Source organism: Amia ocellicauda, chromosome 10 (genome assembly GCF_036373705.1).
Source record: "Amia ocellicauda isolate fAmiCal2 chromosome 10, fAmiCal2.hap1, whole genome shotgun sequence".
Taxonomy (NCBI): Eukaryota; Metazoa; Chordata; class Actinopteri; order Amiiformes; family Amiidae; genus Amia; species Amia ocellicauda.
In genome coordinates this window covers 17,474,227-17,495,835 of record NC_089859.1, presented here as the reverse complement: position 1 = coordinate 17,495,835, position 21,609 = coordinate 17,474,227, and the positions used below count along the sequence as shown (strand labels likewise).

General features: G+C 47.7%; 1 protein-coding gene across 2 annotated transcripts; it reads left to right on the top strand.

The window, feature by feature from the left end:
- Positions 1-4,327: 4,327 nt before the first annotated feature.
- Positions 4,328-20,704, top strand: hdx (highly divergent homeobox). 2 transcript variants are annotated; one of them, XM_066715327.1, is made up of 10 exons: positions 4,328-4,459; positions 7,484-7,630; positions 8,179-9,456; positions 10,332-10,385; positions 14,405-14,551; positions 16,462-16,663; positions 18,306-18,394; positions 18,628-18,726; positions 19,533-19,655; positions 20,364-20,704. In XM_066715327.1, the coding sequence occupies exons 2-10, from the start codon at positions 7,484-7,486 to the stop codon at positions 20,502-20,504; spliced, it is 2,280 nt and encodes a 759-aa protein (XP_066571424.1). In that variant the 5' UTR covers positions 4,328-4,459; the 3' UTR covers positions 20,505-20,704. The 2 variants fall into 2 exon arrangements, with proteins under 2 accessions (XP_066571424.1, XP_066571425.1); XM_066715328.1 differs by having other exon boundaries at positions 7,420-7,630.
- The last annotated feature ends 905 nt before the right edge of the window (positions 20,705-21,609 follow it).

Genomic DNA, 21,609 nt, shown 5'->3' with positions numbered 1-21,609 from the left:
CACAGCCCAGCCCAGCACAGCCCAGCACAGCACAGCCCAGCCCAGCACAGCCCAGCCCAGCCCAGCACAGCACAGCCCAGCCCAGCCCAGCACAGCACAGCCCAGCCCAGCCCAGCCCAGCACTGCCCAGCCCAGCCCAGCCCAGCACAGCACAGCCCAGCCCAGCCCAGCACAGCCCAGCACTGCCCAGCCCAGCACAGCACAGCCCAGCCCAGCACAGCCCAGCACTGCCCAGCCCAGCCCAGCACAGCCCAGCACTGCCCAGCCCAGCCCAGCACAGCCCAGCACTGCCCAGCACTGCCCAGCCCAGCCCAGCACTGCCCAGCCCAGCCCAGCACAGCCCAGCCCAGCACAGCCCAGCACTGCCCAGCCCAGCCCAGCACAGCCCAGCACTGCCCAGCCCAGCCCAGCACAGCCCAGCACTGCCCAGCCCAGCCCAGCACAGCCCAGCCCAGCACAGCCCAGCACTGCCCAGCCCAGCCCAGCCCAGCCCAGCACAGCCCAGCCCAGCCCAGCCCAGCCCAGCACTGCCCAGCACTGCCCAGCCCAGCCCAGCACAGCCCAGCCCAGCACAGCCCAGCACTGCCCAGCCCAGCCCAGCACAGCCCAGCACTGCCCAGCCCAGCCCAGCACTGCCCAGCCCAGCCCAGCCCAGCACAGCACAGCCCAGCCCAGCCCAGCACAGCCCAGCACTGCCCAGCCCAGCCCAGCACAGCCCAGCCCAGCACAGCCCAGCACTGCCCAGCCCAGCCCAGCACAGCCCAGCACTGCCCAGCCCAGCCCAGCACAGCCCAGCACTGCCCAGCACTGCCCAGCCCAGCCCAGCACTGCCCAGCCCAGCCCAGCACAGCCCAGCCCAGCACAGCCCAGCACTGCCCAGCCCAGCCCAGCACAGCCCAGCACTGCCCAGCCCAGCCCAGCACAGCCCAGCACTGCCCAGCCCAGCCCAGCACAGCCCAGCCCAGCACAGCCCAGCACTGCCCAGCCCAGCCCAGCACAGCCCAGCACTGCCCAGCCCAGCCCAGCACAGCCCAGTCCAGCCCAGCCCAGCCCAGCCCAGCCCAGCACTGCCCAGCACTGCCCAGCCCAGCCCAGCACAGCCCAGCACTGCCCAGCCCAGCCCAGCACAGCCCAGCACTGCCCAGCACAGCACAGCCCAGCACAGCCCAGCACTGCCCAGCACAGCCCAGCACAGCCCAGCACTGCCCAGCCCAGCCCAGCACAGCCCAGCACTGCCCAGTCCAGCCCAGCACAGCCCAGTCCAGCCCAGCCCAGCCCAGCACAGCCCAGCCCAGCCCAGCCCAGCACAGTCCAGTCCAGCCCAGCCCAGCACAGCACAGCCCAGCCCAGCCCAGCCCAGCACAGCCCAGCCCAGCACAGCCCAGCACAGCCCAGCCCAGCCCAGCACAGCCCAGCACAGCCCAGCCCAGCACAGCACCATACATTATAGTACACTACACCGAACTGACCTGCACTGCACTACATTTCATTACACTCAACAGCCCTAAACTACACTGTACTAACTACGCTTGCACTACATTGAACAGCAATAAAGTACACTGTGCCATACGTTTGCACACACACCCCCCCCCCCACCATTTTCCTAATTTACAGAAATGTGGAAATTTGGATTAATCACCGTACATATTTGTACATTGTTTTCTTGTTGTTTGACATTGCTAAGGGGATTTTGAGGCAACACATAAATAAAGTACAATTTCTGTTAGAAAGCGTGCGTGAAGTGCCACGCAGTGTGTCGTCAATGTGACGCGGCGCAGGAATCTCCAAACTGGGGGAATCCAGTAAGATGCAATAACTGATGGCCCGAATATATGATGTGGAAGTCTATAAAACCTACGAAATATGTGGCTGACAGGAATATGAGGCAGCTCATCAAACCTGACAGAGTTTCTAAATCGTCAAAACAGCTGAATTAGTAATTTGTTAAACGTGATTTGCTTTTCTGTTTGAACAGATGTACTAATTTTATGTTTAATTATTTGTTAGCAGACAACCCAGGGTGACACGGTTTTCACAAGGAAAACATGAGTTTAATGAGAAAGCATAAGAGCAAGAGTGCTGAGCTGCCAGGGACAGGCTGCGGGTTTGCAGGTATTGTTGCTGTTGTTATTAGCAAACTCAATAAGCAGTGCAATGAGTGTTCAGCGTCATTCCATCAATCACAACAACTACATCAATAAATTATGATATGCCATGATTAAGCAACATATGTAATCATGAATTAAATAATAATGAATTAAATGGCTACAGAAAAAGCACATCGAATGCTATCCACTCAATACACGCGGAATGTCTTTAGGCACATAGCTTCAGTATGCAATTATATAAGAGACGAAGTAAAAAAAGAGAATAAAGAAAAGACGAAAAACATAAAAAGCGTTGTCTTCCTGGAATTCATGCAAGATAGCCTACAGTATTGCAGTGTCGATCGAGTTCTTACTGTACGCTACAGCGCCCTCTGCTGGTGAAACATCGCAGAATTAGCAACAATATAACAATAATAATAGCTACTTAATTGTCGGTACTGCTAATAATTTCTACTCAAACCAGAGTATTAAAATGACATATTTGTAGGATACACAGTATATACGTTTTGTTGTATGCGACTATGAGCTGCCGATTCATATAAACACTTAATAAATGTGTTAAAAGCCCCAGTGATATCCACACCATTGCTCCCTTTAACTTGCTTGTGTTCACACTGTGAATAGTATTTGTCACTGATGCTTTCAATTTATATTCACCAGCATGTTCACCACAAAGTAAAATGGTTAAAATCACATCATCAGCACAATCTCACCATCATAAACACATGGTGTTGTTTTTATTTTCACAATATATTAGTTTATGTTGTTTGTTGTAAAGTACAATTGTATTAAATATAACTATATTTATAGTGTAACTTTATTGCCAGGTTTTTAGAAGAACCGGGTAGCACATGGGTTTCAAGTGTGCATTCCGAAGTCATGTTGTTTTGTAGCACACAGAGAAGCAGGTCTGTTCAGTGATCAAACGCAGATTATCTTAATCAGACATTTGCCAGCTGTTCTTCCCATCTAACCACAATGGCAAATGTTTTAAACATTTAAAATTATGTGGTTTCAGTAAAGTATGTACATAAAAAAAACAAGATGCCCGAGAGTGCCATTAACAATAGTAGTCACATATGTAGTCCCACACAAGAGTCCACTGAAAGGGGCAGCTGAATATTTTCAGCATAAGTATAATATTGTATTATGCCAGATTTCTAACATTGCACTGTATTTTTGCAATTTTGTGTCCTGGAAATCATCATGGGTAAGGGTGTCTGACAATAAATTAATAATATTCTTCTTCCCCGGAAACATTTTTTTGCTTTACATTTACACACATTCACAAACTCTGAATCACAAATCAAAGAACCACAAAATGACTGTAATTTGTTTTTAAGTGATTGTATTAAATATTCATTCAAAAATATAGAAAATATTATATATAAACATCAAGAATCAGAGTAGCCAAACTGCATTCAAATATTTATTGAGAAAATGTTGAAGTTGTGCAGGAAACAGAACAAAAAGGCTGAGTTTTTCCTGTAGAGTATATCATCTCATTCATTTTCAGTTTTACAAGAGAAGTTAAACAAGTGACCTCCATTATTACACACTGACAAAGCAGAAATGATTTTAGGGCACACCAGAGAGTCAAAAGATAAGGGGATAAATAAATATGATACAATATCGCACCATGTGACTTTAGCACTATGCAACTTACAGTTTATACTGTAACCATGCTTTTGAAAAAGGGTCACCTTGTTATAAAGATAACAGTCAAATACATAATGATTGCAAGAAAAATGTACATATTTGTATATTCTATGGTTTTATTATGCCACTGTTTAATATTTAACCTTGCATTTGTTTTTTTGTAGAAAACGAATTACATTAAATAATAATAATACATATTAAATAAACTGATCTCCACACCCCCTGAGAGTGAATCATTGACCGGCCACAAGACAAAAGGGATAATTTGCGCTGCCAGTTACATTAAAATGGAGGAAGTATATTTGTGCTGGGTTTTATTTTAGTATTGTTGTAACAGATAATAAACATGTGTTTCAAATACATGTCTGTGGTTTCTAACACAAATAGCGAACCAGAGGACTAGTCACACCGCTCCAAACATAACCACTCTCTCTCTCTCTCTCTCCCTCTCTCCCTCTCTCTCTCTCTACCCCACAAAGTCAATGGTGGGCGGGCCAGTGCAGCTCAGTTTTCAGGCCGGCTGCGGCTGTCACTGCCTTGATCTTGGCCAGCCATTGGCTCCTGTCTGCCGCCACGTCACAATCATGATTAGAATTGATGATCGGACGTTTTGATTTCATTGTCTGGCGCAGGGAGTCGGGAAGAAATCTGCTGAATTCGAGCGTTCGCTTGATTTCTCACCAAAAAGAAAGGTATCTAGCATATTATTTATCTCCTCGCTTTCCGTACCTTTTCGTCAGGCGCTCGGGCTGCTCCCGGGGGAAAGCACGGGCTGAAACTGTAGCCCAACTTGGGAATGGGAAACCGCAAAAGACATTTAAACACAAAAAAGTTTAGTTGTATTCAGGCGCATGGCCTCCAGGGCCTCCTAATCTGTTTTTCGTGTCGGCACCTCGCCCGGTTTTTATGCGCGGCGGCTCGCCTCTGCAGCTGTGATGCGCCGCACATTACCCGGAGCCATAAGTCTGAAAGTTACCGCGCTGGTTTCCTGTGCACAGGCTTTTCCATTCCGGCGACCAGTTTCTGCCCTTGTCGTGAACTGGGTGGATGTGTGTTGTTCTTCATCAGCAGGGCTCTTTGTAAAGCAATCAATAGCACACAACGGCCATGCGCACTGAAGCGCTAGCTAGACCAAGGGGAGGAATGACGTAACCCTTTCATTACCCCACCAAAAGGCACTTTCGAGTTTGTATTAGTAGTGCTGGTAATAGTGGGCGCTGTACTTGTAGCAGTTTGTTGACGCTTCAAAAGCATTCTTATTTTTTTAAGTATATATTGTTATTTTGTATACTCTGCAGAATAGCATGTGAACAGTTATTACCAGCTATTATTTTTTCTTTTTATGTCATTAAACGCAAATGCAATTTATATTTACATATTGTAGGGTAATTGGAGTTTTTTTATTATTATTATTATTAATAATAATAATCATTGATTTGGTTTTATTTTTATTAAGGGAGAGGACAATCGAAAAACAACAACACCAAAATAAATAACATTTTTTTAAACATTTGGATTTGCAAACATCCTAGAAAACTGCGTTCGGGGCAATAAGGGAAGACGTGTTATAGCCTACTTGTTTATTACAGTATGTAACCTGCACAGTGTAATAGATTTACACAAGTTCATCGTCGAGTGTGTCAGACACTACTACTACTACTAAATAATAATGGTGGTACTGCTAATAATATGCTTGGTATTCCTCTGATTAACCGATGGAGACATCGAATTTCGTTGTTTCTTTATTAATATTAATAATAATAATAATAATATTAGATTTCATACAACTTAAAACAAATAAGTTTAGATTATCCCCTAAATTGCTGACATATATTTAAACTGGTAAAACACACCGATCGCACTATTAGCGGGGCGGTGCGGGGCGGTGCGGGGCGGTGCGGGGCGGGGCGGTGCGGTGCGGGGCGGTGCGGGGCGGTGCGGGGCGGTGCGGTGCGGTGCGGGGCGGTGCGGGGCGATGCGGTGCGGGGCGGGGCGATGCGGGGCGGTGCGGTGCGGGGCGGTGCGGTGCGGGGCGGTGCGGGGCGATGCGGGGCGGGGCGATGCGGTGCGGGGCGGTGCGGGGCGATGCGGTGCGGGGCGGGGCGATGCGGGGCGGGGCGGGCTTGTGATCACAGCGCACAACTCGAGGCCTTTACGTCACTTTTCTTGACTCCAGCTGTGCTAACTTTAGCTGGTGCTAATTATTCAGTATAAATAACAGCGATTTATCGCCACTTGAAACTGCGTTAATCGAAAAATGGAATAAAGTCATCACCCCGTTTGTTTCAATTAGAATTACAGAAATGTTCTCTTATATACTATATTTATATACGTGGCGAAGAGTTTACATAACGCAGGTGTGGCCACGGCCAGAAACTGTATACTTTACTTTTCCATAGTAACTTGTACTGTGGAATAATAATAATACTAGTAATAATAATAATTACTTAAGGGCGATTTGATGTTAACGATCTAGACAACGCGACTTACACATAATAATACAACTGAAATTGATAATATTGTAGCTTTTCCATCTCCAAGTTGTGTGTGGAGCTGCATGGGCGCACAAGGGAAAACTTGTTTTGGGGAGACAGACAGACAGACAGATGGACTCTGTGATGCATGGCTTTCCACTGTATTAGTGCTCTGCTCAGTCCTATCTGTGTTTTAACTGCCCATGGCCATTCTCTCCATCGCAGCCCCAAGGACCCTCTGACTGAAGCACAGGGCTGTCGTTGTTTGTCCTTCTTGTTGTATTACCACGTTTTCAATACATATTTTGTGAACCCACCCTAAAAGCAACGAGAAACAGGTTAATTCTCTCTGTTACAGCAATTACAGGTACCAGAACATGTGAGTGTGTATGTGTGTGTGTGTGTATTTCTGAATGCCAGTATTAAACAGTGCAGATGATTTTAAATTGAGCAGTGAATACTGTTTTATTGGGTTTAGTATTTTACATTTCAAAATAATAAAAACATTCAATTTTTTTCAATACTCATGATTAAAAAAATTGTTTAAAATCAATCTTCTAAAATCACTTAAAAAAGTGATTAACTTAAACAAAATACATTAACTCAAATAAACATGTGCTTACATCAGTAAAACAATAAACTTGTGATAAAAGGCAAACTGCCAAACCAACAAAAAAAGGTCAAATACATTGAAAGTAACTGAAAATGCATCAGATAAATCAAAAAATAAATAAAACCATAAAATAAAAAACAAAAACAAAACAATCTGATGCATTTAAAATTAAAAACCAAACGGCCAATGTATTTGACAAAATAAGAAAACAAAACAACCAAAAAAACACAAAAAAACAAGTGCATTTAAAATCAACTAATTCTTTAAAAACAATTAAAATTCATTTTTCAAATCATTTTTAAAAACAATCTTTTCATTAAAAGTAGTTAAAAGATCTTGGACTCGGGCTCGGGCTTAAATTGAGCATTGAGGTGCTGAGCCATGGGTGTTTCTGCTTGGATTGCAGCTTGGGGTCAGGATAGGAAGACAGATGTGGGGGTGAGTGGAGGGTTGTGTAGGCTGGGAGAGGGTAGGGGAATATTAGGGTCCTTATACATGCAAAGGTCACTGGCTTCCAGGGAAATAATCCCCCCGTGGAAATTGAATAGTCTATTTTCTGTGGTAGAGCAGGGCCGGCTCACGTCGCTGAGGGAGGGGAGTACTGACCGCTGGCCTGTCTCCCCCCGCAGATGAACCTGCGCTCCGTCTTCACTGCCGAGCAGCAGCGCATCCTGCAGCGTTACTATGACAACGGCATGACCAATCAGAGCAAGAGCTGCTTCCAGCTGATCCTGCAGTGTGCCCAGGAGGCCAAACTGGACTTCAGTGTGGTCAGGGTAAGACACTGAGCACACTATAGAGTTTTGTTGCTCACTACACTGGCATTGACACTGTCTACTGTCATTGTATATATTACTGCACTCTAAAAATGTATTACTGTCTCTTTGTACAATACTACACTGTGACTGTCTACACCAGTGGTCTCCAACCCCCTATCCAGCAGGTGTTGTGTCTATCACCAATTTATAAACCTGAAACTATTTAATTTGAAACAATTTAGCAGGTGATTTGGTCAATTCAGTTATTTAGAAAGTATTGGAGCCCCTGGGGTCAGGAAATTCCTTGGTTGATTTGCTTAATTGATTAATATCTTCCATGTGTTCCCAGTATTAAGAAATTGGTGATTTAAGGTGACCTATAAGATAAAGTGGATTGGGGATCTCCAGGACCAGGGTTGGAGACCACTGGTCTACACTGTGCAGTACTGTGACTATTCAATGTAGCACACTCCAGGTGGACTTAAGTGTGGCCAGGGAAAGACACTGAGCACACTGCTGCCCTGACACTGAGCTCCCTTCCCACACTGTCTGTTTTCTCTCTGCAGACGTGGGTAGGGAATAAGCGTCGGAAGCTGACATCCAAGACCGAACAGAACGGAGTGGCTAATCATAGCCTAGTGGGTGGGGGCGGGGGGGGCGGGGGCATGGGGGCGGGGGCAGAGATGGTGGCAGTGCGAGGTGTGTCCAGCGTCCCACGAGGGGTGCTGTCCGCTCACCTTCTGCCTCCCACCTCCTCCTCCTCCTCCTGCTCCCCCTCTTCCTCCTGCTCCCCCTGCAGCAGCAGTGGCGGCGGCGGCGGTGGCGGCAGCAGCAACAACAACAACAACAGCAGCAGCGATGTGATTGTGACGGGGGTGTACACGCTGGCGCAGTCCTCTAGCCGTGCCGAGCTCGCCAAGACCGCCCCCAAGCCCTCACAGCGCACAGAGGCAGACACGCAGGTGGCGCAGGGACCCACTCACACTCCTCTGAGGAACGCCACCTCCCCCGTTTACAGCAAGGCGGCGGCGCCCCCCCCAAGAAAGACACCGACACAGCTCAGCCCAGTTTACTGCCATGTCAAGAAGTCCTTCCCCCCATCGGGAGAGCCGGCTGGGCCCCCCAGGACCTGGGCCAGGCAGTACCCCCCTCAGCCACAGCCGCACCAGCAGCAGCAGTGGCCCTTCCCTGGGGAGTCTCAGCAGCAACCACCGCCCCCCACCTCCCACTCCAGCCTGCCGGCCCGGCCGCGAGAGCCCCAGTCCGGGGTCCGGATCCAGCAGGTGTTCACGCTGGCACCTGAGGAGGGGCAGCAGAAGCCAGTGGGGAAGCAGGGGCATCTGTGCGGGGGGCAGGTGGGGAAGCAGGGGGGGGGGCACAGCCGGACACAGTTGCCAGACAGCATGAGTTGCTTCTCTATCGCCATGGAGACAGGCGACGCGGACGACGAGTATGCCCGTGAGGAGGAACTGGCCAACATGGGGGCTCAGATGCAGATCTGTTCTGCAAGGGGCAGCAGTGGAGGTAGCAGGGCAGGCAGCAGCAGCTCTGAGCCCGGCGCGTTACGACAGAGGGACAGTCCTGGGGGGCTGGGATCAGGCCGTGGGTGCGGGGGGGCACCTGTGGGAAACACCGCTGCCCCCACCTCCTCCCCACTGTCCTCAGACTCCTCACCAGTGCTGCACCCCGGTAGCAGGGCCTACCAGGTGCCCTCTACCTCCTCCCCCTACCCCTCTGGCCATCCCGCCTTCTTCAGCAGCATGGCGGCTCGCAGCGGATTCCCTGGCAAGCTGCAGAGCCCTGCCCCCAACCATGGTTCACCACAGAGCATCGGCAGCTTCCAGGTCAGTGTGACATCATCCTGTTTGCCACCTCACCACACAGAGCTGTGGGCAAGTCCATGTTGTGCGGTTCCAATCCCAGTTCCAAATCTGGAACTGTGACGCATCTTCAGTTTCAGTTCCGGAATTGAGGAATTGTCCCCAGCTGCTGCTAAGTAGAGGAAGCACGGGTGGGATAAATTGTAGTCTGAGGTGTTATCCTTCAAACGGTGTACTGCTTGCCTTGAGAATCTGTTTTTTCAGTAATTATGAAGACCTTCCTCACGGGCCGACCAGTCATGGCCTCACGCGGTCAGACCTCCACTGGGCCACGGCTGGGTGGACAACAGATCTTAAGGATGGTGTGAAGTCTAAAATTATCATAAACAGGGCTTCGGTAAGGACTCAGTGTCTGGCAGTACAGTGATGCCCAATCCAGAGCTGGAAAACAATGCCATTGCCTGGTGCCAGGTGTCTAACTGACTGATTAGGAGATGTAATCAATGGTGAATTGTTTAACTGAAGAATAAATAATGTGTTCACAGTCTCCACAGGTTGGTGATGTAAAGTGAGCTATTAAACTTACTGCCCTGTGGGGCTAGACCAGGACCTGGGCTGCAATACCCCTTGAATACATGAGTGTAGGCAATCAATTCTGCAGTGATACGGCTTCCTGCACTAGTGACTCAATGCAGTGAGCTCATGTGTCCCGATGGTCTCATTTTATTGGTGTTACAAAAAAAGGGCAGGGTTAGAGCAGCTGCTTCTTTGTAGGTTTTGAGGTGGGGGGTCTTCAGGCTGGCGTGAGCTATGCCCCCCCGCTCCTCTACCCCTGTGCCGCCGTGATACATCAAAGTGCCATGCAGGTTCACACTGTCTCCTCTGTGCTGTGTTTGCAGGTGTCGGGAAATCTGAGTGTCCCCTGGATCACCAGCAACTCCCGGAAGAGGACGGTAAGTGTCAGCATATCGTTCAGCAGAGTCACACACTCATCCACTGTGCACCCCCCTCTTAGGACATGTGCATTTAGAGTGTCAAAGAGTGGCACCCTAGCAATGTATCAAAATTATCATCCTAAAATAATATTCATTATTATTAGTCTGCATGTGATAATGGACAGAGTCTTTTTCTCTTGCAGGATCTTTAGTATTGTTATTTATTATTATTAATATTATGTTCCTTCATCATCATTCCTCCCAGAGTGAATTGTGACACCTGGATAAGGGCGTCTGCTAAGAAATAAATAATAATAATGAATTGTCAATCAACAGTCAATGATAATTTCCATAGCCAATTAGCAGTAGGGGTTTACAGTGGTTGGAGCCGCTGCTGAGCAATGATTTCCAACCACGTTCTCATATACACTCACTTTATTTCACATTTGCTATTATTATTATTATTATTATTATTATTATTATTATTATTATTAAAATGTATTCTCCCCACACTGCTCTCCTTCAACAAGACAGTTTGTTAAATTAAAGCAGCTACACTGGACACACCTGTTGGTAACTACACCGATCATCCATAACATTATGACCACTGACAGGTGAAGTGAATAACACTGATAATCTCGTTATCATGGCACCTGTCAGTGGGTGGGATATATTAGGCAGCAAGTGAACATTTTGTCCTCAAAGTTGATGTGTTAGAAGCAGGAAAAATGGGCAAGCATAAGGATCTGAGCGACTTTGACAAGGGCCAGATTGTGATGGCTAGACAACTGGGTCAGAGCATCTCCAAAACTGCAGCTCTTGTGGGGTGTTCCCGGTCTGCAGTGGTCAGTACCTATCAAAAGTGGTCCAAGGAAGGAAAAGCAGTGAACAGGCGACAGGGTCATGGGCGGCCAAGGCTGATTGATGCACGTGGGGAGCGAAGGCTGGCCCGTGTGGTCCGATCCAACAGACGAGCTACTGTAGCTCAAATTGCTGAAAAAGTTAATGCTGGTTCTGATAGAAAGGTGTCAGAACACACAGTGCATCGCAGTTTGTTGCGTATGGGGCTGCGTAGCCGCAGACCAGTCAGGGTGCCCATGCTGACCCCTGTCCACTGCCGAAAGCGCCTACAATGGGCACGTGAGCATCAGAACTGGACCACGGAGCAATGGAAGGAGGTGGCCTGGTCTGATGAATCACGAGTTCAAGGTGTTGACTTGGCCTCCAAATTCCCCCGATCTCAATCCAATCGAGCATCTGTGGGATGTGCTGGCCAAACAAGTCCGATCCATGGAGGCCTCACCTCGCAACTTACAGGACTTAAAGGATCTGCTGCTGACGTCTTGGTGCCAGATACCACAGCACACCTTCAGAGGTCTAGTGGAGTCCATGCCTTGACGGGTCAGGGCTGTTTTGGTGGCAAAAGGGGGACCTACACAATATTAGGCAGGTGGTCATAATGTTATGGCTGATCGGTGTATAAAGCCACCCCTGAGGCTGCGACCATTCACTGAGCCTTGTGTGAATGAATGCACGCAGAAAGCATTTTAAATTAGGCTGCTATTGACATGATGTGATGCTTAAAATGTAAATAGATTGAAACATGAGATTAATCTATGAAATGTGGCTAGACTGCATATCGAGTGAACTTGGAGAAATGCCGCCTGACTGGATTGATCTCTTTTGATGTGTCGGGAGAAGCGCTGTGACTCTGAATTATGCGTTAAGAAGAAAGCACTGCAATTAAGCCTTTTCCCTTTCGCAAATAAAAGAACTGGGTCAGGTTTTACCCTGGGCATCACGGCACTGGGTTGGCGCAGTCCAGCTGCTTCCAGGAATTATTTTGGTGACCACGTTTTTAGAGTGATTTAATAGAGAAATTGTAATAAACCTAATCAAAGCAAAAAGGTGAACATGAAGCAGGACTGCCGGTTACCCTTCCTGCAGCCTTTCAGTATTGGTTAAAGTTTGTGGTGTGTAGTTTAACATTGCATGCCCTGTATATGAAGTCTCTGCTTGCAAGCTGGCTGGGGATCCAAATGCACCATGTCTGTTAAGTAACTAAGGGTCAATTAAGTAATGAAAAGCCAATTAAGGAATTAAAGTCCCAATTGGCCTACAGTCCTGTAATGGGCTGGATGTTGGAAGAGCCAGGACTGCCTGCCCCCGGGCTAAACATCCCTGGTTGTAATGCCACAGATAAGCCTCCAGTCACCATGTGAGTGACCATATCTTAATGACCATGGTGTTGCAGCCAGGACAGTACTGAGATAAAGAGGTTTTTGGGGGTGCAGTGGAAACAGTAAGCATGAAGACTTTCTTATAAATTAATCAGGTGCTTTTGCTGTGCATAGCAGGATCTGATTAATTTCACCAGTGCTGTCAATATTCAGAATACTATCTACACTCCATCCCCCATCCCTGCTCAGGTGTCCTGGAGGGGGGGTGAAAGTTGCATGAGCGTTTGAAGTGATTCTGGGCTTAATTGACAGCCTGGTGTTAATGAAGCTGAACAGGGTTTAATGAACACTGGGAGCACACTTCAATTACTCGGTCTTGTTTCTTTTCCGAACCTTCCCATAATGCAGCCACAAGGGACAGGGATGAAAAACACATTTATGTATGTATTGTATGTATTTATTTATTTATTTAGCTATTAATTAATTTGAGAGATGCCTTTATGGGACACAACTCTCATTCAGAAACAAAGTGCAGAGTTGTGCGGTTGCCAATGGTTGCACTGAAGAAAAAGGTGCTTAACAACCGTAGAGCACATCATGCCTAATGCAGTCTATGCCTAAATAATCGGATAAAGAAAATAAAGTGCAAATTGTACAGCACAGTGTAGCACAGGTCAGTAGAGCACAGCACAACACAGCTCAGCACAGTACAGCGTAGCACAGCACAGCTCAACTCACCTTAGCACAGAGCAGTAGAGAACAGCAGAGCTCAGCACAGTACGGCGTAGCACAGCTCAGCACAGTAGAGCACAGCACAGCTCAACACAACTTGGTACAGTGTACAGTAGCTCTCAAAAGTATTCACCCACCTTGGACTGTGTGTTGTGTTACAACATGAAATCAGATTGGATTTAATCAGGAGTTTTTGCCACTGATCAACACAGAAAATGTCCATAATGTCATTGTAGCACAGTACAGGATGAGTAAGCTGCTGTTCTCTGCCCACTCTGGACCTGAACCCCAGGGACATGAGGACAGGGTCAGGTGGACTGAGTCAGTCAGAGAGAGCTGTTTCCTCGTAGGGTAGAGTGCGCAGCTGGGAGAATGAAGCAGTCAGCGCCACACCGGCCATGATAAATGGTGTGCTGTCCTCCCCTGACTGTGGAGCAGCAGTGCCATTGATTTACAGCTTGTTCCTGTGAAGCAGGAACACAGGACTGTGTGTGAGGCAAGCCACAGCTCCCCGGGGGGGACATAGGGGCTTTGATATTGGCCCTGCTGAGGCATGGAGACATGGGTGGGGGGAACTATGTATTTTTCCTGGGGGGTTGGGTGGAGAGCTGTGTGTGTGCACACGGGGGGGTGTCAGGGAGAGAGCTGTGTGTGTGTGGGGGGGTCTCAGTGTGTACTTTGCAGCTTTGATCCCGAGATGAAGTCTATGAAAAGGTCATGTGTGCTCTTCTCTGATTCAACAGCACCAGCCTCAGACTCCCACCATGCCAGGAATATCTCTCTGGCATGTGGGGGCTGGCTGTGTGGTGGAGTATGACACACAATGTCTCTGTAGACTATGGCACTGTGCCCAAGTACTCTGCCAGATGGACAGACAGACAGAAGTCTGCAGTCCCAGGCAAGTTCTATTGTTGCTGTGCTGCAGGCACCCCTGCCAGGCTGCTGCCCTGTCCACAGGGATATTTATACACAGTGCACAATCCAAAGGCTAAAATTAAACTGCAAATAATTACTGTGTACAGTTTAGTCAGTGACTCTGAATCCACAATATAGCTGTAAACCTAGTGTTGCTTTTATATTTATTATTGTTTATTTATTAATGTACCTGTTGTTGCTTCTCTGCAGTTGCAGGACCGGACGCAGTTCAGCGACAGAGACCTGGCTACACTGAAGAAGTTCTGGGATAATGGCATGACCAGTCTGGGCTCTGTCTGCAGGGAGAAGATCACAGCTGTGGCTGCTGAGCTCAATGTGGACTGTGAGATAATCAAGGTACACAAAGGGGAGAGGTAGAGGAGAGGAGAGAGGGCAGAGAGGAGGGGGAAACAGGAAAGGACAGAGAAGAGGAGAAGAGATGATAAACAGGAGAGCAGAGGAGAGAGAAGAGGTGAAGAGTAGGAAACGGGTGAAGAGAAAAGTTGGGAAGAGGGTGACACTGTAGAGCCAAGAAGAGAGGAAAGTACAGAGCAGGAGAGAGAAGAGAAAAGAGAGGGAAGAGGAAGATGAAATTGTAGAGGCAAGAAGATCTGAGAAGGGAGAGGAGAATGTCTAATTGGTTGGAGTTTTTTATTGTTTGTTTGCTTATTTTGTGCACTGTGCTTTGATTAATAAATTATTAAATAAACAAACCTTTGAAAATCCAGAGAGACAGAACTAGCTTCTCCAGCTAGGAGGAGGGAGAAGGGGGGGGTAGGCCTGAAATAGATGCAATGCTGCTGCATAACAAGGAACCAGGACGGCAGAGGCTTTCTGTATCACCCTGTATATAAATAGAGTTGGGGGTCAATGCTGTATTGATCTGGGACACAGAGGAGAGAATGGGATTCTCACAGGGGGAGAGGCTGTCAGGGAATGAGACTGCAGGACTGGAGGAGGAAGGGGCGGGGGGGGTTAGAGCATTACATAAGCTGACCTCATTCATTTTTAATGGAAGGAAGGAAAGAAGGGGAAACGAGGTTGAGGCTGCTCATTTTAATATGGCTGGGGTTGTGCAGAATGTTTTTTTTCTTGGTTTGTTCTTTAAGTTATGAATCAAATACTAGGGGGAACCTGGCGAGTGAGTGTAGATTTAACCAGATGCTTAGCCAAAATCTTAGCTTGTTTTATTATTGTTTTATTTGATTTTAATGTTTCACAATTGCTGACTTTCTATCACTGAACAAATGCACTGACTGGACTGGCCCGCTTGCTTATTGACTGTAACGACAAGCTGGGCAGTAAATCCAGAAACAGATGGACAGACTGAGCCGTGCGGATCTGTCCCTTGCAGGCCACGGCTGGCGTCCGGTTTGTGAGGGGCAGTGGGCACTGATCATTGAGGTGGAGCTGTTGAATGAAGCAGCAGCCCACAGTACTGCTCTCTCAATACAGAGACAGAGCAGCTGCACAGAATCCAGCACCATGCATCATGCACACTTATCACAGACTCCCCCTAGTGTGGGAATGGCGGCACTGCTGGTTCACACTTTTCACTTACAGCAGCAGCATGTGCATGCAGGAGACAGAGGTTAGCCACCAAAGGATTTTGCCAGGCAGAGTTCCCACCCCAGGCATATAGCACAATTAGAGTAGCACCCTGAACCCTGATGTTACTTGTAAGGTTTATTTGCTGAAAAGCTTATGCCTCATGTGAGTGTGAACAAGTGTGAGTCTGTGTGTGTGTGTGTGTGTGTGTGTGTGTGTGTGTGTTTTGTGCAGTCGGGGTCCAAAGCTGAGATTTGGTACTTCCTTCATACTCCCTCACATAGCTGGAGGTCCGCAACTCCAGTTCTGCTTGTTTCACAAGAACAGGTCATTCTGATGATGTATCTTTATTTATTAATTTAATTTGCTTGTGCCTGAAGTTCGGCTGCTGTAATCACATCTCTCAGTAGGTAAGGTACACTGCCTGTGTCTGAGCCCCAGGAGCAGGCTGCTGCTCTAATCAGCTGTATAATGTATAATGGACATCTTCCTCTGAGCTACAGAATAATCAATAAGGTGATTTAAATTAAACCAGATGCCCCGCTGAACTGCACAGTTTAACATAATCGGATTTGTGAACCTCATAACAATATCTCATACTTTTGTCATTATGTCGTGGTTAAAATGAGCTGGAGTATCTGAACAAAGTAGGAAAAATGTAGCACAATGTAAACTACTGTTTACACGGTTTCTTCTCCTCCTCCTCCATCTTACTGCAGACCTGGATTGGCAATCGTCGAAGGAAGTACCGCCTCATGGGCATTGAGATCCCACCCCCGAAAGGTGGGCCGGCAGACTTTACTAACCAACCGGAGCCGGGGTCACCAGAGGCGCTGACCCCTGGGGGTGACACGTGCAAGACCTCGGAGCCGACTGAGGACAGCGACCGCAACGACGAAGTGTCCATCTGTCTGTCTGAGGGTGAGCCCACACCACACTGCCAACAACACCACACCACACTATACCACACTGCACCACACTGCCACACCTCACACAGACACACACACTAATAAATACAGATACCTAAATACACACACATAACAAACACACACATACAGACACCTGAACAAGACACCTCACATAGACAAACTTACAAATATATACACTCACACACAGACACACATCAATGCACACATACTCATATCTATATTACTAAGTGGGGACCATAGCTTCAAAATATTTTCATACATAGTTTTTTTTGTTTTTTTTTAAGTTGGCTGCTTAAATACTAGTATAAAAGCAGGTATGTTAGTGGACACAGTAGTGTTTAAGTATATGCTTTAATAACATGTATAGAGGCATTTTCCCTGTTGTGGGAAAATGTGTGAAGTTCTTTTGTGCCACACCCTGAAGCTCAAGCAAGCATTCAGGGGGGATCTGGAGAAAGAAGCTCGGCTCAGCCTGTCTCTGCCTAGCCTCCCGCAGCTCTGCCAGTTTCCCCCAGCCTGCTGTGGAAGGTGCAGCTGACTTGGAGCGCTTTTTTAAGGAAAAAATTAAGCCCATAAACACTGAGCACAGAGCTGTGTGAGCAAACACTGTGCGCCAAACAGAGATGTTTCAGCTCAGCATTGCAGTGCAGGGGATTGTTTCAGATTAATTAAGTCTTTGAAACCTCAGAGGAACAATGCTGTGAGTTTATCACAGATCTGTACTGCAGGGAGCAGTTGGCATTGAGTTTGCTACTCTGCTTTCATTTGGCTAATTAATAATCCCCCAGACCAGATAAAAAAACAGATGTGCTGTGAGTGATGTCATAGCTGCTCCTGCACACCTCGCCTGACCACGTGCGATACGTGTGTTACCTCAAGCTATTTTGATGCCGGTTTTTAAAAATATCTGCCCAGTCCTTTAACAATGTTAAAAATAGATGGAACTGTGCTTGGACTGCCCAGGGGAGGGGGAGAGAGAGAGGAAAGAAGAGATGGTGAGAGAGGGAGAGGAAAGGAGAGACGGACAGTTACAGGGAGAGAGAGAAGAGTTACAGGGATAGAAATGATGTTGAAATGGTTCTACTGGGGGGTGGGGGGAGTGTGTCTGCAGCTCCAGTAACAACGTGGCGGGGGGGGGCAGCTGATGATCTATGTCCCACAGGCCTCGGTCACTGCTCAGCCTCGCACAGTCATCTCCCCTCTCTCTCTGACTGGGCCACTGATCGTCCTGTAGCCTGGACCCTGTATCAGAACCAGCATCACCAAAACATAGCCTGGCCTGTGCAAATCCCACCATAATCCCCCTGCATCCCCAAAGGGCTCGCACCTCCTGCTCCTGCCAATTTTTTTTTTTCTCCTGACGAGATTTCCAGCCCATTACCTAGAAAATGAATCTGTTTTCACGTGATTTTAGCAACACCTGTGTATCGTCTGTATGACAGAGTACCTAAGAATAAGGAGATTGTAAGGTTAAACAATTAAAATTAAGAAAAAGTTGAGGTTAGACATACCTAGCGCTCCAGTGGGGGGGGGCTGATATCAGTTTACATTAAAACGTGGAGCATCTCGTAGAGCAGTGCAGTGGGGGTGTGACGCCCCTGTGTGACTGACCAGCTGTCTCTGTGTTCCTCCAGACGGGACGAGCGACACGTGCCAGCAGGAGGAAGGCGAGGACGGTGATGGCGACGTGGAGATGAGCTGCACTGCCCTGACCGACAACGTGGTAGGACCTTCATCCCTCCTCCTCCTCCTCCTCCTGTTATACAAATATACTTATATACACTCTATAAACTCTACAGTCTCGCCCTGGCTCGTCCGCTGCAGATGCTGGGCAGAACTCTGCTATGTGTCTGTGCTGTAATAGCTTCATTACAGATCCACCTACTCCTTTGATTCATACCGGTTAATTAAAAAAAAATGTTTTTATTTGTTTATTTATTCACTTATTTTAAACAGAAAATAGAAATAATAGATGACGAGGAAGATGAAGACGAAGATGAGGATGACGCCAGTGGCTCGGACGTGGAGCAGATGCAATCATTTCTGGAGTACAAGGTACAAATCAAATGACCCTCTGTCACTTAAGTCTGGATCAGGATCTCCAGCCACGCCCCCCTGTTTTTAGAAAGTACTCCCCCAGTGTTGAGAGTGTGTTACGTCCCCCCCAATAATGTATACCCAGCACCATAGCCATAGGGGATGTGTCCCTGCCAATATTGACAGCGTCCCCCCCACGCAATCTACACTCCAGTGTATACGTGTATGTGCACATGCATGTGTGTCACAGTGGAGGTATCCACAGAGCATCAGCCTGCTCGGAGCACAGAGATCTGCGTGTGCATCTGGCCCCATGCAGAGAGAGCTCCTGCTGAAGGCCTCGTGACGGCAGTGTAAGCAGGACTGCCAGTGTAGCCAAGGTTTAGCATTCAGAGTGGATTGTGAATAGCACTGGCATAAGGTCAATTCCTGTGCCTGCTGGCTTCTTGTCAATCTTCAGTTTGTATGCTTGTCTTTTGATGTCAGATTTGTTATTTGTGTTGCGACTTACTGCCTCCAGGGGTAACGGGGGCAGTGTGAAACAGGCCCTAGCACAGTCAGCTTCTGGAGCATTTCTCAGGCAGCACATGAACCAGAAAGTGTGCATCATCCACAACCTGTGCAAACTACCTAAAACAACCATGAAAAAAATGGTTATTCTTGTTGTTGTTATCATTTTTTTTTATTATGATCATTATACATATATGTATATTATACATATAAATATGTATGCATGGGTTTTGTGATAGATAAGTAGATTAAATTAATATGTCCGTTCACTCGTGTGGTATTTGTTTTTGTTTGGTTTTATTTTCGTCTTTCAGAACGAGGAAGTCAGATACCTGGAGAGCGAGCTAGAAAACCAAAAACAAAAATACTATAAACTGCAGACCTTCACCAGAAACCTGCTCGCAGCTGTGAAGACCAACAACACAGAGAAGCAGCAGGTGAGAGAGCAGTACAGAGGAGGAGAAAGGAGGAGAGAGGTGATAAGGAGGAATGATAGAGAGACAAAAAATAGACAGTATAAAAGAGTAAGAGAGGGAAATGGGGGGAGAAACAATGAAATAGCAGAAGCAACAGAGTGATAGAGAAATGGTGGAGAGTGAGATGATAAGAGAAAGAGAGGGAGGTAGGGAATGCCTTCTATGAAAAATCTTTTCTACCGTGCTTACTGAAGAGAAAAATTGCTCTGAATGTTACAGAATGAACCAGAATCACCTCACTGGCCTGGAGGGATTCTTACACCAGTGTCTCAAAAGCTGTGTGTGTGTCTTTGTATCTATACTGGGACGTTTCCTTATTGGAGGGCAGAAATTCAAACCTAGCTTGGTGGTTGAGATGAAGGAGAGAGGCCTGAAAGAGAAAATTATACAGGATACAAACACATGGAATTGACTTTGAAAGGCTTAAACAAGGTTAAAACATTCCTGTCCAGTGCAAACAGACTGGAAATAACAGACCATCAGGAATCACCCAGCGCCTGTGACTTGGCTGTGCCTAATGAATCCCGGCCTGGGTCACACTGCTGTTCGACCAGGAGCCTGATTCTGTTGTAGCCGGTGTGATTTGGAGGCTGGTTGTAGCTGAAATGCTATTTTTACTTCCCGTTTTTTAGCTGTGCTCTCACCTCCTCCTCTCCCTCCACCCTGCAGGAGCTGCTATCCAGCTTACCTCACGAAGTGGAAGACAACTGGGACTTCTCACCAGGGCAGGCTGAGCCCAGCACAGCCCTGCCCATGATTCAGGGCTATTCCTCTGTATCAGAGGAGAAGGTGGATCCAGGGACATTGTGACACTGGCCTCCTGGCCCTTCACCCCCCACACACAAACACACACATACACACACACACTTACCCACCCCCCCACTGTGCCTGCAGGCTGACACCTTTGTCTGTACCAGCAGGAAGGCGTCTTCCTACTGCGTATCAGACTGCTGCCTTGTTCAGCAAGACTCTGTGAACAAAAGATCATTAAAAAAAATGGATAACTCACAGCCTTCTGTCTTTCATTTCCTGTTGTGAATGCGGTGGGACCGTGCATCCAACCATACTTGACAACAACAACAAAATCCCCTACACCTCCCACCCCTCACCCCGCTTCCCAAACCTGCTTCCTCTCTCACTTTCTAGACCTACTGCTCAAAGTTCATGATCAGCCATAACATTATGACCACCTGCCTAATATTGTGTAGGTCCCACTTTTGCCGCCAAAACAGCCCTGACCCATCGAGGCATGGACTCCACTAGACCTCTGAAGGTGTGCTGTGGTATCTGGCACCAAGACGTTACCAGCAGATCCTTTAAGTCCTGTAAGTTGCGAGGTGGGGCCTCCATGGATCGGACTTGTTTGGCCAGCACATCCCACAGATGCTCGATTGGATTGAGATCTGGGGAATTTGGAGGCCAAGTCAACACCTTGAACTCGTGATTCATCAGACCAGGCCACCTCCTTCCATTGCTCCGTGGTCCAGTTCTGATGCTCACGTGCCCATTGTAGGCGCTTTCGGCAGTGGACAGGGGTCAGCATGGGCACCCTGACTGGTCTGCGGCTACGCAGCCCCATACGCAACAAACTGCGATGCACTGTGTGTTCTGACACCTTTCTATCAGAACCAGCATTAACTTTTCCAGCAATTTGAGCTACAGTAGCTTGTCTGTTGGATCGGACCACACAGGCCAGCCTTCGCTCCCCGCGTGCATCAATGAACTTTGGCTGCCCATGACCCTGTCGCCGGTTCACCGCTTTTCCTTCCTTGGACCACTTTTGATAGGTACTGACCACTGCAGACCAGGAACACCCCACAAGAGCTGCAGTTTTGGAGATGCTCTGACCCAGTCATCTAGCCATCACAATTTGGCCCTTGTCAAAGTCGCTCAGATCCTTACGCTGCCCATTTTT